The 16,254-nt window shown below is 46.3% G+C and overlaps 6 protein-coding genes across 6 annotated transcripts; 2 read left to right on the top strand and 4 right to left on the bottom strand.

Annotated features, from left to right (window-relative positions):
* Positions 1 to 999: 999 nt before the first annotated feature.
* Positions 1,000 to 2,259, top strand: F4822DRAFT_331063 (alpha/beta hydrolase fold-3 domain-containing protein). The gene has a single exon (XM_051455647.1). The coding sequence runs from the start codon at positions 1,132 to 1,134 to the stop codon at positions 2,239 to 2,241; it is 1,110 nt and encodes a 369-aa protein (XP_051312738.1). The 5' UTR covers positions 1,000 to 1,131; the 3' UTR covers positions 2,242 to 2,259.
* Positions 2,260 to 3,226: 967 nt separating this feature from the next.
* F4822DRAFT_431829 (uncharacterized protein) lies at positions 3,227 to 3,923 on the bottom strand (the record flags this gene model as incomplete). The annotated part of the gene is made up of 3 exons (XM_051461540.1): positions 3,227 to 3,483; positions 3,539 to 3,665; positions 3,747 to 3,923. The coding sequence occupies 3 exons, from the start codon at positions 3,921 to 3,923 to the stop codon at positions 3,227 to 3,229; spliced, it is 561 nt and encodes a 186-aa protein (XP_051312737.1).
* Positions 3,924 to 4,459: 536 nt separating this feature from the next.
* Positions 4,460 to 5,082, bottom strand: F4822DRAFT_431828 (uncharacterized protein; the record flags this gene model as incomplete). The annotated part of the gene is made up of 3 exons (XM_051461539.1): positions 4,460 to 4,653; positions 4,705 to 4,852; positions 4,909 to 5,082. 3 exons carry the CDS (start codon positions 5,080 to 5,082, stop codon positions 4,460 to 4,462), a joined length of 516 nt encoding a protein of 171 aa, XP_051312736.1.
* Positions 5,083 to 7,362: 2,280 nt separating this feature from the next.
* F4822DRAFT_331044 (A/B/D/E cyclin) lies at positions 7,363 to 9,677 on the bottom strand. Its single transcript, XM_051455646.1, has 5 exons — positions 9,527 to 9,677; positions 9,289 to 9,351; positions 7,936 to 9,168; positions 7,739 to 7,877; positions 7,363 to 7,686 (listed from the first exon to the last, which is right to left on the bottom strand). Exons 2-5 carry the CDS (start codon positions 9,295 to 9,297, stop codon positions 7,586 to 7,588), a joined length of 1,482 nt encoding a protein of 493 aa, XP_051312735.1. The 5' UTR covers positions 9,298 to 9,351; positions 9,527 to 9,677; the 3' UTR covers positions 7,363 to 7,585.
* A 1,091-nt stretch (positions 9,678 to 10,768) lies between these two features.
* On the top strand, positions 10,769 to 12,427 carry F4822DRAFT_330786 (ribosomal protein L2). Its single transcript, XM_051455643.1, has 3 exons — positions 10,769 to 11,956; positions 12,013 to 12,086; positions 12,152 to 12,427. The coding sequence occupies exons 1-3, from the start codon at positions 10,936 to 10,938 to the stop codon at positions 12,260 to 12,262; spliced, it is 1,206 nt and encodes a 401-aa protein (XP_051312734.1). The 5' UTR covers positions 10,769 to 10,935; the 3' UTR covers positions 12,263 to 12,427.
* Position 12,428: 1 nt separating this feature from the next.
* F4822DRAFT_445087 (carbohydrate-binding module family 18) lies at positions 12,429 to 14,421 on the bottom strand (the record flags this gene model as incomplete). The annotated part of the gene is made up of 4 exons (XM_051463335.1): positions 12,429 to 13,351; positions 13,415 to 13,750; positions 13,804 to 13,971; positions 14,027 to 14,421. The coding sequence occupies 4 exons, from the start codon at positions 14,419 to 14,421 to the stop codon at positions 12,865 to 12,867; spliced, it is 1,386 nt and encodes a 461-aa protein (XP_051312733.1). The 3' UTR covers positions 12,429 to 12,864.
* Positions 14,422 to 16,254: the final 1,833 nt, after the last annotated feature.

Raw genomic sequence — 16,254 nt, 5'->3', positions numbered from 1 at the left:
TATCTATTACGCGCAAGCCTCGCGACGCCTCTCGTGTAGGCAGGTAATAGATTAAAAAGATGTGACCGAAATGAAGCTGAATGGGGGTGGGGGCCGGGCCGTGTGAGGAGAGTAGGCAATCCCACGTGGAGATTCCTTCTCGCAAATCATCGTATCGCAACAATTTTCCTTACCTGTCGGCATACGGAGCCCGATGTAACGCTAGATTCCAAGGCTCTACTACTACTATTAATAGAGGATAACTCAACTCGAAACTATCTATCTTCTTCAAGCCTAGTCTTTAGCAAAATGTCTAGACGCCATCTCTCGCACTTCTTCGAAACGCCGAGCCCGAATTCGCGAATTAATAGAATGGCCTACAAGATTGATTCTGGTCTGAAAGAAGCTCTTGGGAGGATTCATTTTTAGGTACATTGAGGGTACCTACCCGACGGACGGGAGAAGGCGGGATCTCAATCCCGCTTCCGATACATTGGGAGGATTACTGATATTATTGAAATGATCTCGGCTTTCGTCTTATAATCCCGTTTAGTGGCTTGATGTATTGACTCGTGATACGTGAGGTAAAAGCCCTAACCCTGACCTAAGACCAACCCTACCCCTAATAATATTATCCCGAGGCTATCAAGAAGATATGTTTCAGATTACTCATCTGTTAAAACACGCCGTAGATCACCTAGGTGTAGAGTGGTATCCATGATATGATTATCACAACAAAGTGAGCTGAACCCCCGGTCTCTTAGTAACCAACACGCATCCAACCGCATTGACAACCGGGACGCGCACGGTGTTAACCAAGACATCGTTATTAAAATGAAAACCGGCAGGATGGGTAGGTATACCATTAGCATCTTTATACATCCCCATGGGGATATACTCCTTTTTCCCCGATTTCTTCTCCCTTTATTCCTTTGTTGTTGAGAACTAGATACATACATCCAGGGGGGTCGCCGAGGAATCCTACACGCCTTGCAGATTTCCCCACTTCCGCTGTATCCGTGCCGTGGACAGCAAACAGAAAAGCAAATTTCATTGTATGCCCAGACGCCAACCGAGGCAGGCGGAAAATTTTTCATCGTCAAGTTCCTCCGAAGACCACCGTCGTGGTATCGTGATACCGCTTCGAGCATCATGGCCAACCCGCCAAATTTCCCGTTGATATCATATCAACCACTGAGATTTGTATACAAGTTATCATATTTTGGCACAATCATCGCACGCCTACCGTACTATACCTTAGTGGCACTAATCCCTGCTTTCAGGCCAAATTCAAAATGGAGTGCGAAGCAAACATTCATGACGCGCATTCTACAACCGTTGCTTGATATGACATCTCGCATTGGGATTACAGAAACACTCACTTTGGAACAGGGTAAGGAGGACGAGAGGTTTCAAATCGTGAAGCCATCTACCTTGGATGTCTACCAAGGACCACTTCATTCTGAAAGTGTAAAGCCTGCGACAATTGGAGGAACTTGGTATCCCAACCCTCCACAGGCGGATATATCTTCAAAGATCGTTGTACTCTATTTTCACGGAGGTGCGTTCGTCCAAGGTGACGGGCGAGACGAGTCAACTGGTTCCATCGCGAAGAAATTCCTCGAGAAAGGAGGCGCGGAAGCATTCTTCTCTCTACAATACCGACTCTCAGAGTACGGAGGCGTAAACCCATTCCCAGCCGCACTACAAGATGCAGTGTCGGCCTACTTCTACCTCCTAAATGAGCACCACATCCCAGCGAACCAAATCGTCATAGGCGGTGATAGCGCTGGTGCCAACCTCGCAACGGCGTTTTTGCGTTACCTCCATGAATATGGCACCGAGATCGGCGCCCCGTACCCGAAAGCCGCTGTCCTGCTCTCCCCGTGGGTCGCTCCCTTTGATTACCACATAAAGGACAACCGCGCCACTGACTTCATCCCGACGTCGTACCCCGCTTGGGGAGCACACACCTACGGCAACGGTGCACCCGACGAGAGGACTAACCCTTACATCACGGCCTCACTCAAACCTTTTTCCACTCCTGTCCCCATATTTATTAACGCCGGCACTGCGGAGTTACTCTACGGACAAATCGTAGGGCTTGCGGATGGTATGAGCAAAGTACCCGGCAATGTTGTGGAACTGCATATCGAAGATGCCGCGGTCCATGATACGCTCTTGACTGGCCGGCTATTGGGTTTCGAAGAAAGCGCGTGGGAGGTTGCGGCGAAGGTCGGCGAATTTGTGCGCAAGCTTTAGCGGGTTTTGTTTTTTGTTTCGGCGCGATTGAGTGAGTTACTTCGATGATCCGTTATGAGCGATAGTCATTTTCGAAATTGTACGATATCTTATTTTTATACCACGATGTTGGCTTCCGAATGAGGCAGATTGAGTTGGGCTTTTGTCTCTATATATTCCCAATATATTTATCCAAAATGTAAGAATGTCATCCACATTGCTTTTCCAATTTCGTCGTCTCGCCTTGATTGACTCCCTAATTTTCTGCTTACGCCGCCTCCTTTTAATTACTGCGCTGCGTTCGAAACGACAACCAAAGAACAGGAGTTAGAGGTAAGATTAGCTCGTCAAACAGGCTATCCTGCCAAACTTATGTCATCGGAAGGTAGAGGCCATCTTGTGCGCCCTACAGGGCTGACAGAAGCCCCACCACGTCGTCGCTGACACCGTTACACGCGGTTGAGCCGCAAATTGGTCTTGCCCCGGATGCTACGCGCTATTCCCGGATTCTCCACATTGACGATCGCATCAGAACAGAATCGCGGTTAGGGCGGTGTTGGTGAATACTTGTAACGCGTAAGTCCTGACTGCAGGCATATAGCGGCCATTCATCTAGTGGTGATGAAGTTGACCATTCAAGGCATCTTTGCGATGATAAATCTACCAAATAGTTCTTACAAGTATCCGTCTAAATAAAGTTACCAGTTGAGAGAAAATCCGGGGTAGTTAGTAACCAAGTTTAGTTTAGGACGTGGGTCTTGAGCTGTTGATAGCTTCATTAGTGCTTCTCAACTCCCGGCCCTACCTTCCGACGTTGTTAATTACCTACCTAAAGCCACTGAGTATGTCTGAAGAAGGCAGGCAAATAAGAGTTAGCTTAAGCATCTTATGTTCTTACACAATTAGCACAATAAATTAAGCAAGACCATTAATTGGTGTATGAATCGCTGGTGTCCTATTCATAGTATCAACAAGACTAATTCATAAACCCCAGTCAAACAAGTCGCTAATTCTCATCACCAGTGTAGTAACCCCAACACCTCGCTGAGAATCCTCCCATGGACCAAGCCATGATCCAATCGCGACGAGAGGCTCTCTCTGGGATGCAAACGAGTGATGCTTTTCCCAGATCCTGCACCCTGATCTGACGCAGGCAAGTCCACCTCTTGCACTGACGGTCATCGCAGCAGGCTGTGCGGCAGGCTGGACAATTGCTGCTGTATTGTCGAGCCTCTCGGAGGCAGCCGTCACAGAAGACTTGCCCTATCATCCATGTTAGCAAGCTTGTCATCAAACATCGAAACTAAATATTACTTACCACAAGCGGCAGGGCGCGTCGGCAATCTTAATGCCTCTCCACATAACAAACAAGGGTCACGTAATCCGAAGATCTTGTGAACCCTTTTCTTGCCTAGGGGTCCGCCGTGTGCATAACCGTTGCGTTCCTAGCCGACACAGTTGGAGCACACGACCTAATGTACGATTAGCTGAGGCTCCCGCTGATATAAGTAGGTATATTAACTTACGCGTTCGGTTATGTGGAGGGCATAGTCACACTCCGCGTCCTTGATATCCTCGGCACAGTTGGCACAGCTTTTGAGGTCTTCCGTGAGGTCGATGACGACCCTCCGGCGATTAATCAGGGTGGAGGGGTCGTCTTGCGACGAATGCTCAGTCGAGGTTTGGCGCGCTTCTTCAGACATGTTAAAATGCTGAAGGTCTGGTTTTTTTGGGGTTTTTTTTTTTTTTTTTTTTTTTTGGTGGTGGTTTTTTTGTAGTAGTTTTTTTGGTGGTGAACTTCTTCTTCTGTGGTAGTTGTGGAGAGTGAAACTTGAGAAGAAGTGTTGTAGGAGGAAAGAAAGAGAGGGAGAGAGAACATGGAGAGGCGGGTTTTTATAAGGCAAGAGTTGCATTGGTAACAAGTTATACTTCTCGTACTAGATTTTTTTTTTTTTGGTTAGAGTGGACTGAAAATACGGTTGATGATGGTTCTACTACCTTAGGTTTAAAAAATTTTAGGAACTGTGAGACAATGCGAGATGAAGGTTCGTGAGCCCAAGCTTCCGGTCTATCACCCCTAGAGGTTCATCCAAGAGCCGAGAGCAGTAGCCAACTCGGTGAGCTATGCGAACCATATCCAACGCCCCCAACAAGTTATATGGGTATCCGAACGTGCTTTAATATCCCCGATCTTGAATCAAAACATAGAATTCCCAATCTAAAAAAATATCGCCCGCGTTCATACGTTCTCCGATTCTTTTACCCACTCCGTTAATATTATAAGCTTAAGCTTATCTGGCTTGAGTGATTTGACCGGGAGAACGCAACGACTAGACTTGCAGTGCTGCTCCTGGCAGCATGGGGTACGACAAGCTGGGCATGAGCTAAGGTACTCCCTGGCGGAATAAAGACAGTTCTGACAGAAAACGTGCCCTGTCATAGAAGTTAGCAACCACAGATGTCATTGTTAAATATACGACCTACCGCAAGACCTCGGCCTCGAGGGGTTGTCAATGGTACGATTGCAAATTGAGCAAGGATCGCGCAGTCCGTGTATCTTGCGGACGTTTTTTAGGTCGATGCTGCTATCGCTCCCGGTCTGTCCAGTTCGTACACATTCGGCGCACACCGGCTTATTAAAATATATTAGCAATGATTCACATCCCTTATGTTAGGTAGGTAACTCACGTAGTCCCGACCTCCGGAGCCCTCTATAATATAATCATCGTCTTCGGGCTCCACAGTTTCCTTTTGGCAGTGTACACAGCACCTAGCATCTTCCGTGAGGTCGATAACAACCCGTACGATCTTTTTCGGGGGGTAGAGGCCGCCTTCCATTCCGTTGGTTTGTTGCTCAGGCATATTTATTAATGTTGAGTGCTGGTGTTATGTTGGGTGGTCTGAATGTAGGACGTCTCAGCGTCAAAGTTTTCTGGCGTACTAGAGAGGAAGAGAGCGATGCGAAGGAAAATTATGATAATGATAGTAGAAGAGCTGCAGATGTGAGTGGGGAAGGGAAAGGTATAAATAGTAAGGAGCACATACTGCATCAGTGGTTAGATAGAGGTTTAGGTTCAATTCCTATTAGGACTGTTGCGTACCCTCTATTTGAACTTTTTCTAGAGCATACGTGTAGTCACTTTAGAAATTTGAGGCAAACAGCGGACGTGTTTCGATAGCTAAACGGCTACTAAATTCTATTTATTGGATGCCTAAGGACTTAATCAGTTTCTCTGCAAAGTTAAAGTCGTCTTATCACGTACATAAGTATGCTGTTGTCGTCCGATTGAGATAGTTGAAGTATATATATGTTTAGTGATAGTTTAGTGATACGCTTAGTGCTTCAACTAAGAAAGGAAGTTATAACGGCTACTGGGACAAAAAACTTAAATATAAAGTGTCAGCGGGACGATATTGCTAGGTTCATTTTGAGTTAAACGGTACGGACCCGGGGAATACTGATCTGTGTTAATTGCAGTTGGGATGCTTATCGTATTGCTAAGATGACAAGGTAAAAATCTAAGTTAAAGAACGTATTGAGAACAAGTACCTATAAAACAACCCAACGCTACGGGACGACAAACCTCATTAGTAAGTACATTCTAAGTTTTAAAGAAACTCATTATAGTATATCATATTAACGGCTGTACCTGCGGTATGATGAAATAATACACAATGATTTCTTCCAAGGTCTAGGAGTTGTGAGAGTATATAGAGGTAGATAAATACCTAAGCATCGGTAATTTCCCGATTAGGAGAAATATCGCCAATCGTGCTCGTTTGCCAAGACGCTTCTGACCCGACAGCCTGGAACAGGAGGAGATGAGTACTAAAAATAGGAAACAGAAAATAATATATAGATCCAACTAACCAATTTGAGTAAAATGGACACCTCTTGTGTGGGTATTTGCCAAGAGCGTGGCCAATTAAAACAATTATCTGGATCGCTGTTATGAAAATAATGGGAGATGTAGATATGTACTTTAAGTCTGGATTTTTGCTCAGTCAAGTTTGGGGCGTGAATGTCACTGGAATAGCTCTGGTTGCTATTATGACTAATGTGACAAAAAGGTGGCTGTTAGGAGTGTCGCGAGTATTCCTGTGCAGGCCAAAAAAAAAAAAAAAAGAAAAGAGAATGGTATAGTATTGCAGCAAAAAAAGTGGTTGATTATGTGTAAGATGGGTTGTTGTGACATTTCAATGGATACCTAAGGTAGTAGACAGATAATATGCTGGAAACGGGACTAGATAATACCCACCTACCTAGGATGATGAATCTACAGCTTTAGCAGGAAGAATTTGAAAATAGCTATTATGTGCTTTGGACCTCATATCTCTTAGAAGATGACGGTGACACCAGAGTCCTGCCGACTAGACCTACTCAATTAACTTACAGGCTTCATCTTCGTACTACATAGGTTGTACTACACTAATAGTACACCAGTTACAATACTAGACGCCATCATGGTGATCCCCTTTACTGTCATGGGATTGTATGATCACTTAGGCATTAGTCCCAGGAGTTGGTGTCAATGTTCCCTCTTATTCGTCAACTTGTGATAAGGAAAGACTAAGTTATTCACAACTCCTGCTGCTTAAAGTGCGACCCGTTATCATCACCTTGGTCCAGTCGCTCGCCTAACGATATTGCGACAATCACATGCAGATCCGCTAAGAATGAAAAACCCGAAATCAATAACTCTGATTAATGCAACGCAGTTTTATTGCTGCCATCCCTTGGTCCGTGAAACGCCACCAACAAAAACACTTAACGAATATGTACACATTTATAGGTCCTCCGGAGCCGTCTTGTCTGCGATTAACTTTGGTTATTCCTGTGTCTCAAGGAAGATCAGCAGACATAGACAGACAAGGCTCTCCTCGATGATGATGATACTAGATCTGTTAGAAACCCAGTAGCTCAAGCACAGCTTGTGAGAGCAGAAGTAGTTGTGGAGAACTCATAAATCAAAACGCCACCAACTCTGACCGCCTCGAACCCTATACTAAGGGGGCGCATGCGTAGCACGCAGTGAAAAGGGAGAACGCGAAAAATGCAATCGATATAGCCGCAGGCTATGGACGGTCGGGTGGTCCGGTTGAAAAGTTCACTTGCATCACGGGCAAGTCGACGATTTCCATGGGCGTTGGAGAAGATTGGACATCCGAATTAAGACGTTGAACGCCTACTTTGGAGGTCCGAAATTCAGGGTCGAAAGATTATGAGTCATAGGCCGAGAACGTCATGCAAGTTGTTATCGTAAGGCCGTCATCCAATGAGACCTTGGGTATCCTAGCCCTGCACAAGGTTCCCAATGTAGGAATATCGTTATGTTGTGTATGTAGAAGTTGAATGTGAGAGGCTTTAGTAATCTAGTTGCGACAGCTCGTCCACCGATATCTTAACATCTGTGATGCCGAAGATAGGCGCATTCTTCCTTGCCCACTGGCGTGTGATAAGGGAAGCTATATGTTGTCAGTGGGATGTCTTTAAAGGGAACATGGATGATTGAAATACCTTTCATGAACTTCTTGCTTGCGTACTTCTTGTAGAAGGCCTCGTGGCAGATGGGACGAGCTAGATAATCTATCATGAGCTCAAAGACGGGCTCAATCTCTTCCTCAGTGTATCCAGCATAGTACGCGATAGTCGGATCCTAAAGCGAGTTAGCCAACGAATTAATGATATTAATCAGCATAGAAAAAAGTACTAACCCATTCACCTCGGTCAAGGATCATCCGTGCGAGATACATGGCACCAGCGGCAACATGGCTGGGTCGGAATTGCAAGAATCGGTAGTCGACGATGCTGATCTCCATAAGATACTTTCCAATCGTACGAGACTGGATATCATAGTCATCCGCCTTGGAGATACGACGGAGGAAGTTCATAGGGTTAGGATAGCTTAGATCGTAGTTGAGAGTCTCCAGAATAAATCGTTCTGCGCTAAGGATCTCTGCGTCGCTAAAGCCATCATCCGAAACCATTCGATAGTTGCTCACATGGGGGGATAAGACTTCTTCGTACTTGGCAGCGATGAACATAGCTGTGATGCCCACGAGCTGTACGCGGTCAAGTTGGACGACCTTCTGAGATAGGAAGCGGTCGATTATGTTCGTGGCTAGAAATAGAGTCTCGGGAAGGAGGTGGAATCGAGTGTGAACCTCAATCATCCAGTCGATTAAGATACTTCGCGTCTTCCACTCTAGCTCGTCTTGGTGTATTATGTATTGTGGGTTGGGAACCGCCTTGCATTCGAGGTCACGGAGGTATTCGAAAATCTCGTGGGCGTACTCGGCAGCCATTAGAGGATCATCTATGCCATCTTGCTCCAGATCCTTAACACCTTCGGGGAGCACAACAGCAACGTCCTCCTTGTAGGGGCCAGCCTCCTTGAGAGACGCCTTCTCAAAATCCAGCTTCTCTGAGCTAGAATCAGATCGGTCCTGCTTCTTAAGCTCATTCTCAAGAGTGTGAGCCTTCTTACGAACCGGCTCTTCCTCAAGGATATCGTGCTTGATAGTGGTTGAAGTGACCTTCCTCTTATGTGCACCGATGGCACCAGATCCAGAACCCGCACGCTTCACCTCAGGCTTCTTCGCATCTTTGGGGCCTAAAGCAGATCGAGTCGATGCGGTACGAGTATGGCTCTTCTGAACACCAGTAGGTTGTGCGGCCTTGGAGACCAAGCCAGCCTTGCTTCCGGCTGCAGGCTTCTTTCCTTCCGCTGCTTCACCTTTTCCGACATTGCTAACATCGCCGAGAGCAGCGCGTTTTCGCTGGGCGGCAGGGTTGAGGTTGACTGCTGACTTCTTGGATTGGAGAGGCTGCTTTGTGGCTTGAGAAGTGACATCGACGTTAAGGGTAGCTGCCTTAGCACGCGTCATACGCGTGGAATTCTCATCGTTCTCGTTGGAAACGACGCGTGTTGAACGGGCGGGACGTCCCTATGAAAGTCTAATTAGATTGCTTTGATTGACGCGATATGGAGTGAAAAATCGCGATAACGAACGTGAGTTCGCTGACAAAAATGTCATAGCTAAAAAAGGTAAACCGGTGAAACTTACAGGAGGCATCTTGATATTGGATTAAACGCTTTTATGATACGTAATTAGACTTCGAGTCAGGAACTAGAGAGCTGTTAGTAAACGCTCAAACCTTCGTGAATTCAAGAAAAAGATGACAGTCAAAGCGGTGCACGAATCAGACAATATAAATACGCGCAATGCTCCCCGGTGAACGTGTTCAAGATAAGCGAGCCAACAGGTAGCTCGAATAACGAGAATACAGAGTAACTTTGCTTACCAGATAGTTGCCTGACTAAAGTGAAAATGTAGGAGACGGTGTGTCAACAAACTGAAGCTTCCACCATTAGAAGCTAGTTTGTATTAGGATGAATGTTATGTAACGGGATCGTTGGGAAGACGTGATGCTATTTGCAAAATGTTGTAGGATGGTATTGATTGAAAGTAGCAAAGGGTATTAAGGTAATGGAGTAGTAGTGAGGAAGAAGTAGAAGAGAAGTCGAGGTGAATGCGAAAGTGAAAGGTAAAAAGAGGGGAGATTTTTGTTGTTGTTGATGGGTAGAAGGACGGTGATGTTTTGGGGGAGTACAGCCAATGTTTGGCTTTTGGAGAATTAGGTTTTGAAAGCACCAAGTGTGGAGAGAGGGAAAAGGTGGAAGGTAAGCTTGACGTGAGGGATGTGTGTTCGCACGTACCAGTACACGGTATCGCTAGCGCGATTTAGTGGTCCCTAGTGATTTCCAGGGCAAATAACCCCTGTTCGTACTGCCCACCGTAGGTGTTTCCCTAGGTGGCCCAGGTCACCGATACCTCCAGCTCTGCGCGTGTACGTGGGTACTCGCGAGAGATCAGAACGTGAGTTCAAGCCACTAGAGTCAATTGGTATGGAAATTTCAATTGATATTGAAAGAGCTATTTGCTCTTGAGGTAAGACAGGTGAATATGTTTTCCGGAAGTAGGGATGCAGAATTGAGTGAAGAATCCTTCGAAATGTCAATTTGGTCGAGTTTTGACAATGGGAGGATGGGAAAAAGTGGTGAATGTTAAAAGAAGAGAGAGGTTGGTTTGTATGTAGAAAAGCAAGGAAAAAAGAATTGCGGGAGAGCTCCTCTGAGAAAGAGAGACGCGATCTGGGAAACCCACACGGTACGAGAGTACAACAGACCACCTTATGCCGTGAATTGCGGAAGGTCCTTGCTGCCACCAGACAACGGTTGTTACGGTCCCGCACCTGCTGGTTTTTTTTTTTCCTTGGAAGCGTGACTGGCCCCACCGGCCCGCTTTGATCAACACTGGAAACGGCGGGGCAACGGTGTTTCCATTGGCCGGGGCGCGACTGACCTGGAGAATCCGCTTCATCTTAACCAATCCATTGACGTGATCCCGTGTTCCTAGCAAGCTGTGGCTGAATCAGCCAATCATCATTTCGTAAATTCTTCAGTTCGTTAGTTCAGCCGCATTTAACTTGTGAATACACACTGCACCGACTTTTCTTCATTAGGTCAGCAGGTAAAACTTCGGCATTTAAAGCATTGACCACCATCTTTCCACTTCTTTTCTCGGATTAACTTGAATCCCTGAATAGCTTCGATTTCTAAATTTTGGTTCGCATTCAGGGTTCAATCAGCTCTTGTTTGCTGAGCGTCCACCAATTGACCGACAACCCATCACTCCTGGTTGTGACATGATATGATGTTACAACCACGGATATTCTCCCTCGCTACTCGGAGGGCGTTGACGAGTTGTCAAAGTCCGTCTTCCTCAATACTCGCCCTCCGGAGTTATGCGACAATCCACGAGGCTGCACCACCTCCCGATCCCGCAGTCGATCATGTACCCTCTATCCCGAAAGATGACCAGGCACCTCCTAAGCCGGCAAGGGATTATACTCCAGCTAAATCTCAAGCTGGAAAGGAGTCGACAGTAATAATGCGCATCTATAAGCCTAGAACACCCGGTCAACGACATCTAAGGCGACCTATCAACGATCACTTATGGAAAGGCAGACCCTTTCTTCCCTTAACATTCCCCAAGAAGGGTATGGCAAAGGGTGGCCGCAACAATAATGGCAAAGTTACAGTCCGACATCGTGGTGGTGGTGCAAAGCGAAGGATACGAACAGTAGATTTCCATCGTTGGATCTCAGGACCTCATCTCGTCGAACGAATCGAGTATGACCCTAACCGAAGTGCTCATATTGCGCTGTTGAACGAGGAAGCTACCGGAAAGAAGACATACATAATAGCCCCCGAGGGTACGAGAGCTGGCGATGTACTCCAGAGTTTCCGATCTGGTATCCCTCAAGATCTTCTCGAGAGTATGGGTGGAGTTATTGATCCTGGTATTCTAGCGGCTAAAACAGCCCACCGTGGGAACTGCCTACCGCTACACCTTATTCCCATTGGTGTACCTGTGTTTAACATTGGGTCCCATCCGAAAGGAGGTGCTGTGTTCTGTCGAAGTGCGGGCACTTTTGCCGTTGTCGAGAGTAAGGATGAAGAGGTGAGAGAAGATGGTGTTAGGGTTATGACTGGCAAATATGTTACTGTGAAGCTGCAGAGTGGAGAAGTTCGAAGAGTCAGCAAGGACGCCTGCGCGACCGTTGGTGTCGCCAGCAACCCCCACCACCACTACCGACAGCTTGGTAAGGCAGGTAGGAGTCGATGGCTAAACATTCGGCCAACGGTACGTGGTGTGGCGATGAACAAAGGTATGACAAGCGCATAACAAGAGAAGATGAATCTGTCACTAACCAGTAACTTCTAGTGGATCACCCTCACGGTGGTGGTCGTGGTAAATCAAAGGGTAACAGAAACCCAACGAGTCCTTGGGGTACACCGGTACGATATGCTCATTCTTTCGATGATATATGTCGAGACTTTTTTATGCTAACCCACGATCATAGGCAAAAGGTGGTTTCAAGACACGGAGAAATAGCAACCCCAACAAGTGGGTTGTGGTTCCGCGACCGCGGAACATGGGCAAACGGAGAGACAAGAAGGGCAAGGGCACATAGAGTTGTCCATACTCGAGCTGAACCTATATGCTCCGTATATATGTACAATTTAGAGCCTTGCCTGGCAGAGCAAGGCATGTATCGCACTGTACTATATGATTTACGCCTAAGCGCAGTACTTGTGATATCTGCCTCGGGTGATTATGCATGCGTGGTAAGTTCAATACCATTTCAGACAGCAGTACTGCGTTAACGTTTAGATTGCGGCCAGATTCGTTGCCAGGGCTCGGCCCAACTTTTAAGTAGCATACCTAAGTGCCCCTATATTGCCTCACTAGATCAAATGCCAGGTATACCAGGGGAACTGCCTCGGCAGTCTATGTGACTACACCCCTATGTATCCGTCTTAAGTACCTCTCCATGTAGGTTGTGAAGGTAGGTAGGGCGCACTGACCATTCCTGCCTAACACAAAAACAAAACACCAAGCACAGGTAGAAACCACTCCGTGACGAAGTTCTATATGGGATGTCAAAAACGTATAGGACCAAGTCCATTGGCTTTGTATAACTAAAACCCAACTTGACAATAGCCCCTATTTAAACGCCGAATCGACCCGAACTCCAGCTATATCAGACATACGAAGCATATACGGAACCACCACCTACGTAACCTGCCTATACCAGTTCTCGACCGGGTCGCCGAGACAATCCCCTACAGTAACCGCCTTATAGCCACGACTCTGAAGACCTTGGAGCATATATTCGGTCAGATTGTGAACGGTCTGCTCGTGTATATCATGGGAAATGATTAGAGCATCGTTTGCGTTGGACGACTTCCCTTGGAAGTACCCATCGAAATTGTTCTTGGAGTTTTGGATTAAACTGGGAGAGTCGTTGAGATAATCCATGGTATCGAGATCGAAGTAGATAACATGGTACTTCAACGCGGCTAGATCGTTCTCGCAGCCACTTGCTTGTGTGCAGGAGCTGTATGGCGGCCGCATATAAGTCGGTATAAAATTTAGGATATTGCGAAGAGCCATCTCATTTTTGATCATCTCGTCTTTTCGCTGCGCCGATGTGAGAGTGCTAAGATCTGGATGTGACCAGGTGTGTGATGCGATCTGATGGTTATCGATATGCATCCGCCTAAAGTCATAAACATCAGCTCAAAGGTTGACCTCGTCAATTGCCGTAAGGAACTACGCTTACTGAATCACAGAAGGCCACGGGAGGCTTGTGTCATCGATTTCCCCCTTATTATTATTAATTCCGGTGATGAAGAACGTGGCTTTCGCCTCATACTTCGCCAGGAGATCCAAGAGATCGCTCGTATATTGAGCAGGCCCGTCATCGAAAGTCAGAGCAACCTCACCTTCATTCTTGCAGTCATAGATCCCAGCGCCGCCGACCGCAATGTTACCTAGCGTAGACCGGGTTAATGTCGATGTATTGGCGCCGCTGGGAACTTTGTTCGCATCGCAAGCCGGTCCATAGTCGAAAAGGCAATCCGGAGCGCGGCAGTAGTCGGCCGTCGTGCCGCAATACCTAATAGTGATGCATGAGTAAATACACACCTTGGAGAACCGAAGCACACATACCCGGCCGAAGAACAGCACTCCATCGTGGCACATACCACATCCCCAAAATCCGGACCACATCGTCCATCGCTAGAATCGCCACCGCCAGTACCGGTACCAGTCGCACACGTCCCAAATGCGGACTGGCATCCTTCTGCACAGTAGTCGGTCGAACTACCGCAATATCCACTATGCGAAGGTCTCAACATCAATTCTAAGTAAATACCCGCCCGCAAATACTTACTATTGTGAACAACACATTCCGGACGGACATGTATAACCATTTACCCCGGCGCCCGTCTTCCCGCAAGTCAAATCGGGAGAAGTACCTCCGTCGCCGCCCCCATCTCCATCTCCATCCCCTTCGCCGTCACCGTCGCCACTTCCGCCGGACCCACCACAAGCACCGAATTGACTTTGACAACCGGTCGAGCAGTAATCGGTCGAATTACCGCAATAGCCATATTGAGAACAGCATAAGTTATCAGGACATGTATAACCCGCTATCCCAGATCCTGTATTCCCACAAGTTAGGTCCGGAGATACATCGCGAGGTCCAAACCACGAAGGCAATATGGAGGCTGAGGAAGTCGCAAGATAAAACACCAGGGTAAAAGGTATTGGCGCATAGGGGCGCATTTTGCGATAGACCTTAAAAAACAGATGCAATCAACATGAACGACTGAGTTAAACGAAAGAATGGCCAAGTACTCATTGGCAAATGGGCTGGCACAAACTTTTCAAATGAAAAGGAAGCAGCAGCTCTTCAGATATACATACAGGATACATAAGAACATACACGTACATGAAACTGACCACTTATGAGTCCACCATGATCGGATGAGAACATTGCTTCATGACTTTAATTTTATATAATACCGGTGTACCACAACCCCAAAATGTAGAGAAGACAAGTCCGATTTGGTCAAAATTTGAAGGCCCATGCATGTCCAAGAATCAATGAAATATGACGTGCAGTAGTGATGGCCTGGTATTGTACCAATTGCATTGCAGAGGAAAGTCCGCGGGCCCGTATTCTCACCCGCCACCTAGGTATTCATGAGAAAATTTATCTTCAGAAGGAAATGGTATCAATAGTTCCCTAAGTTTTTCTTTTTTTAATATGTGCGCGTACACCAAGTCAACCCATTGGTTTGGTTCTACGCTTGGCAAGATAAAACACGCGAACGTTGAAGAGGTTGTTCGTTTGTTGCATAATCGATCATAAGTTAAGAGTATGTTACGAGACATCTTGAAATGGATATATAATAAAAGCTGTGAAGACTCGGCAAGGTCTTGCGACTATAATGTTTTTCATAGAATGCCCGCTTCCGAACCCGATAAGACAACGATTGTTATTGTGCTACTCCCACGAAAGTCTTGTTGGACACACACTTTTGATTGAAGAAGAAAAAAAACTCAATAGCTCAAATGTTCCCTGTGGGATCAACAAATCACGGTGAACTGGGTATGTGTTGGACGAATGATCTGTTGGTGGCTTCTGCAGTTAGTAAATACGAGATTGGCCTGCTCTTTAGGTAACACAGCAGAACGGGGCGTCGAAGGGAAACTTTTAGAATGGGTTGTTCTTGTCGTTGTATTGTAATCGTTCGATCAGTTGACTAAAACCTAAGAGAGGTATATAATTGTTCAAGTTTCTATCTTGGAATATCACATTGATATCTATGGGAAACATGCTCGCTTCGAGTAGCCTATGAAATGCAACTTTGTAATTGTCCCACTAGAGGAAGTGAGATATGGTATCTGTTCTGAGGTATGATACACATAGTTGATCCTAACTGTGAGACACAGGACCAACCGTGGCTTCGCTGATTATGATGTCCAATGGCGACTCATGAGCCTCGGTATGTGTGATGTCGGTGGATTAGTGAGTGGTCTGCTGCAACACGTAGCCCCCGGCTCAATCGGGTTGGGCCCTAAGCCACAGAAAAGCAGCACAGCTACGTGCTTATATTAATCACCTGGCGCTTGTCGAGGATATCTCCAGCGTGATGTCTCGCACTCGGATACCACAATTTGTGGTAGGGCCAAGGAATACCAAGCGTGGCAGTGCCAGTATCCACGGGTCCCAGATGACGAACTTTTCCTGGTGAAGATGCAGGAACACTGAAAAGGGGGCAAGATCGTCTAGTTATATTCAATGAAACGGCGTATCAACCGATTATTTGCGGTGAGATATCCGTTTATTGATGGAATACTTGTTGTCCTTCAGTCTTCCATAATAAATTAGAAAAAGAAATAAGAATAAGAGTAAGAGCTGTAAGATATGTAAGAATATGGTCGATTTTATGCAGAATTAAGTTGACACTTATCCTATTTTATGCAAGCACAACCATAAAATCAGCCATGCAGCGGCGTATCTTGTAATTGTGCTACGTCTTTCCCGATCATTTACGTAATGGAACCTAATTGAAAATCCCCAGGAATAAAAATAACCTTATTCCTCCTGTG

Source organism: Hypoxylon trugodes, assembly GCF_022578975.1.
Source record: "Hypoxylon trugodes strain CBS 135444 unplaced genomic scaffold F4822scaffold_7, whole genome shotgun sequence".
Lineage (NCBI taxonomy): Eukaryota > Fungi > Ascomycota > Sordariomycetes > Xylariales > Hypoxylaceae > Hypoxylon > Hypoxylon trugodes.
Note: the sequence above shows the minus strand (reverse complement) of the source record. Positions and strands in the feature narration are given on the sequence as shown.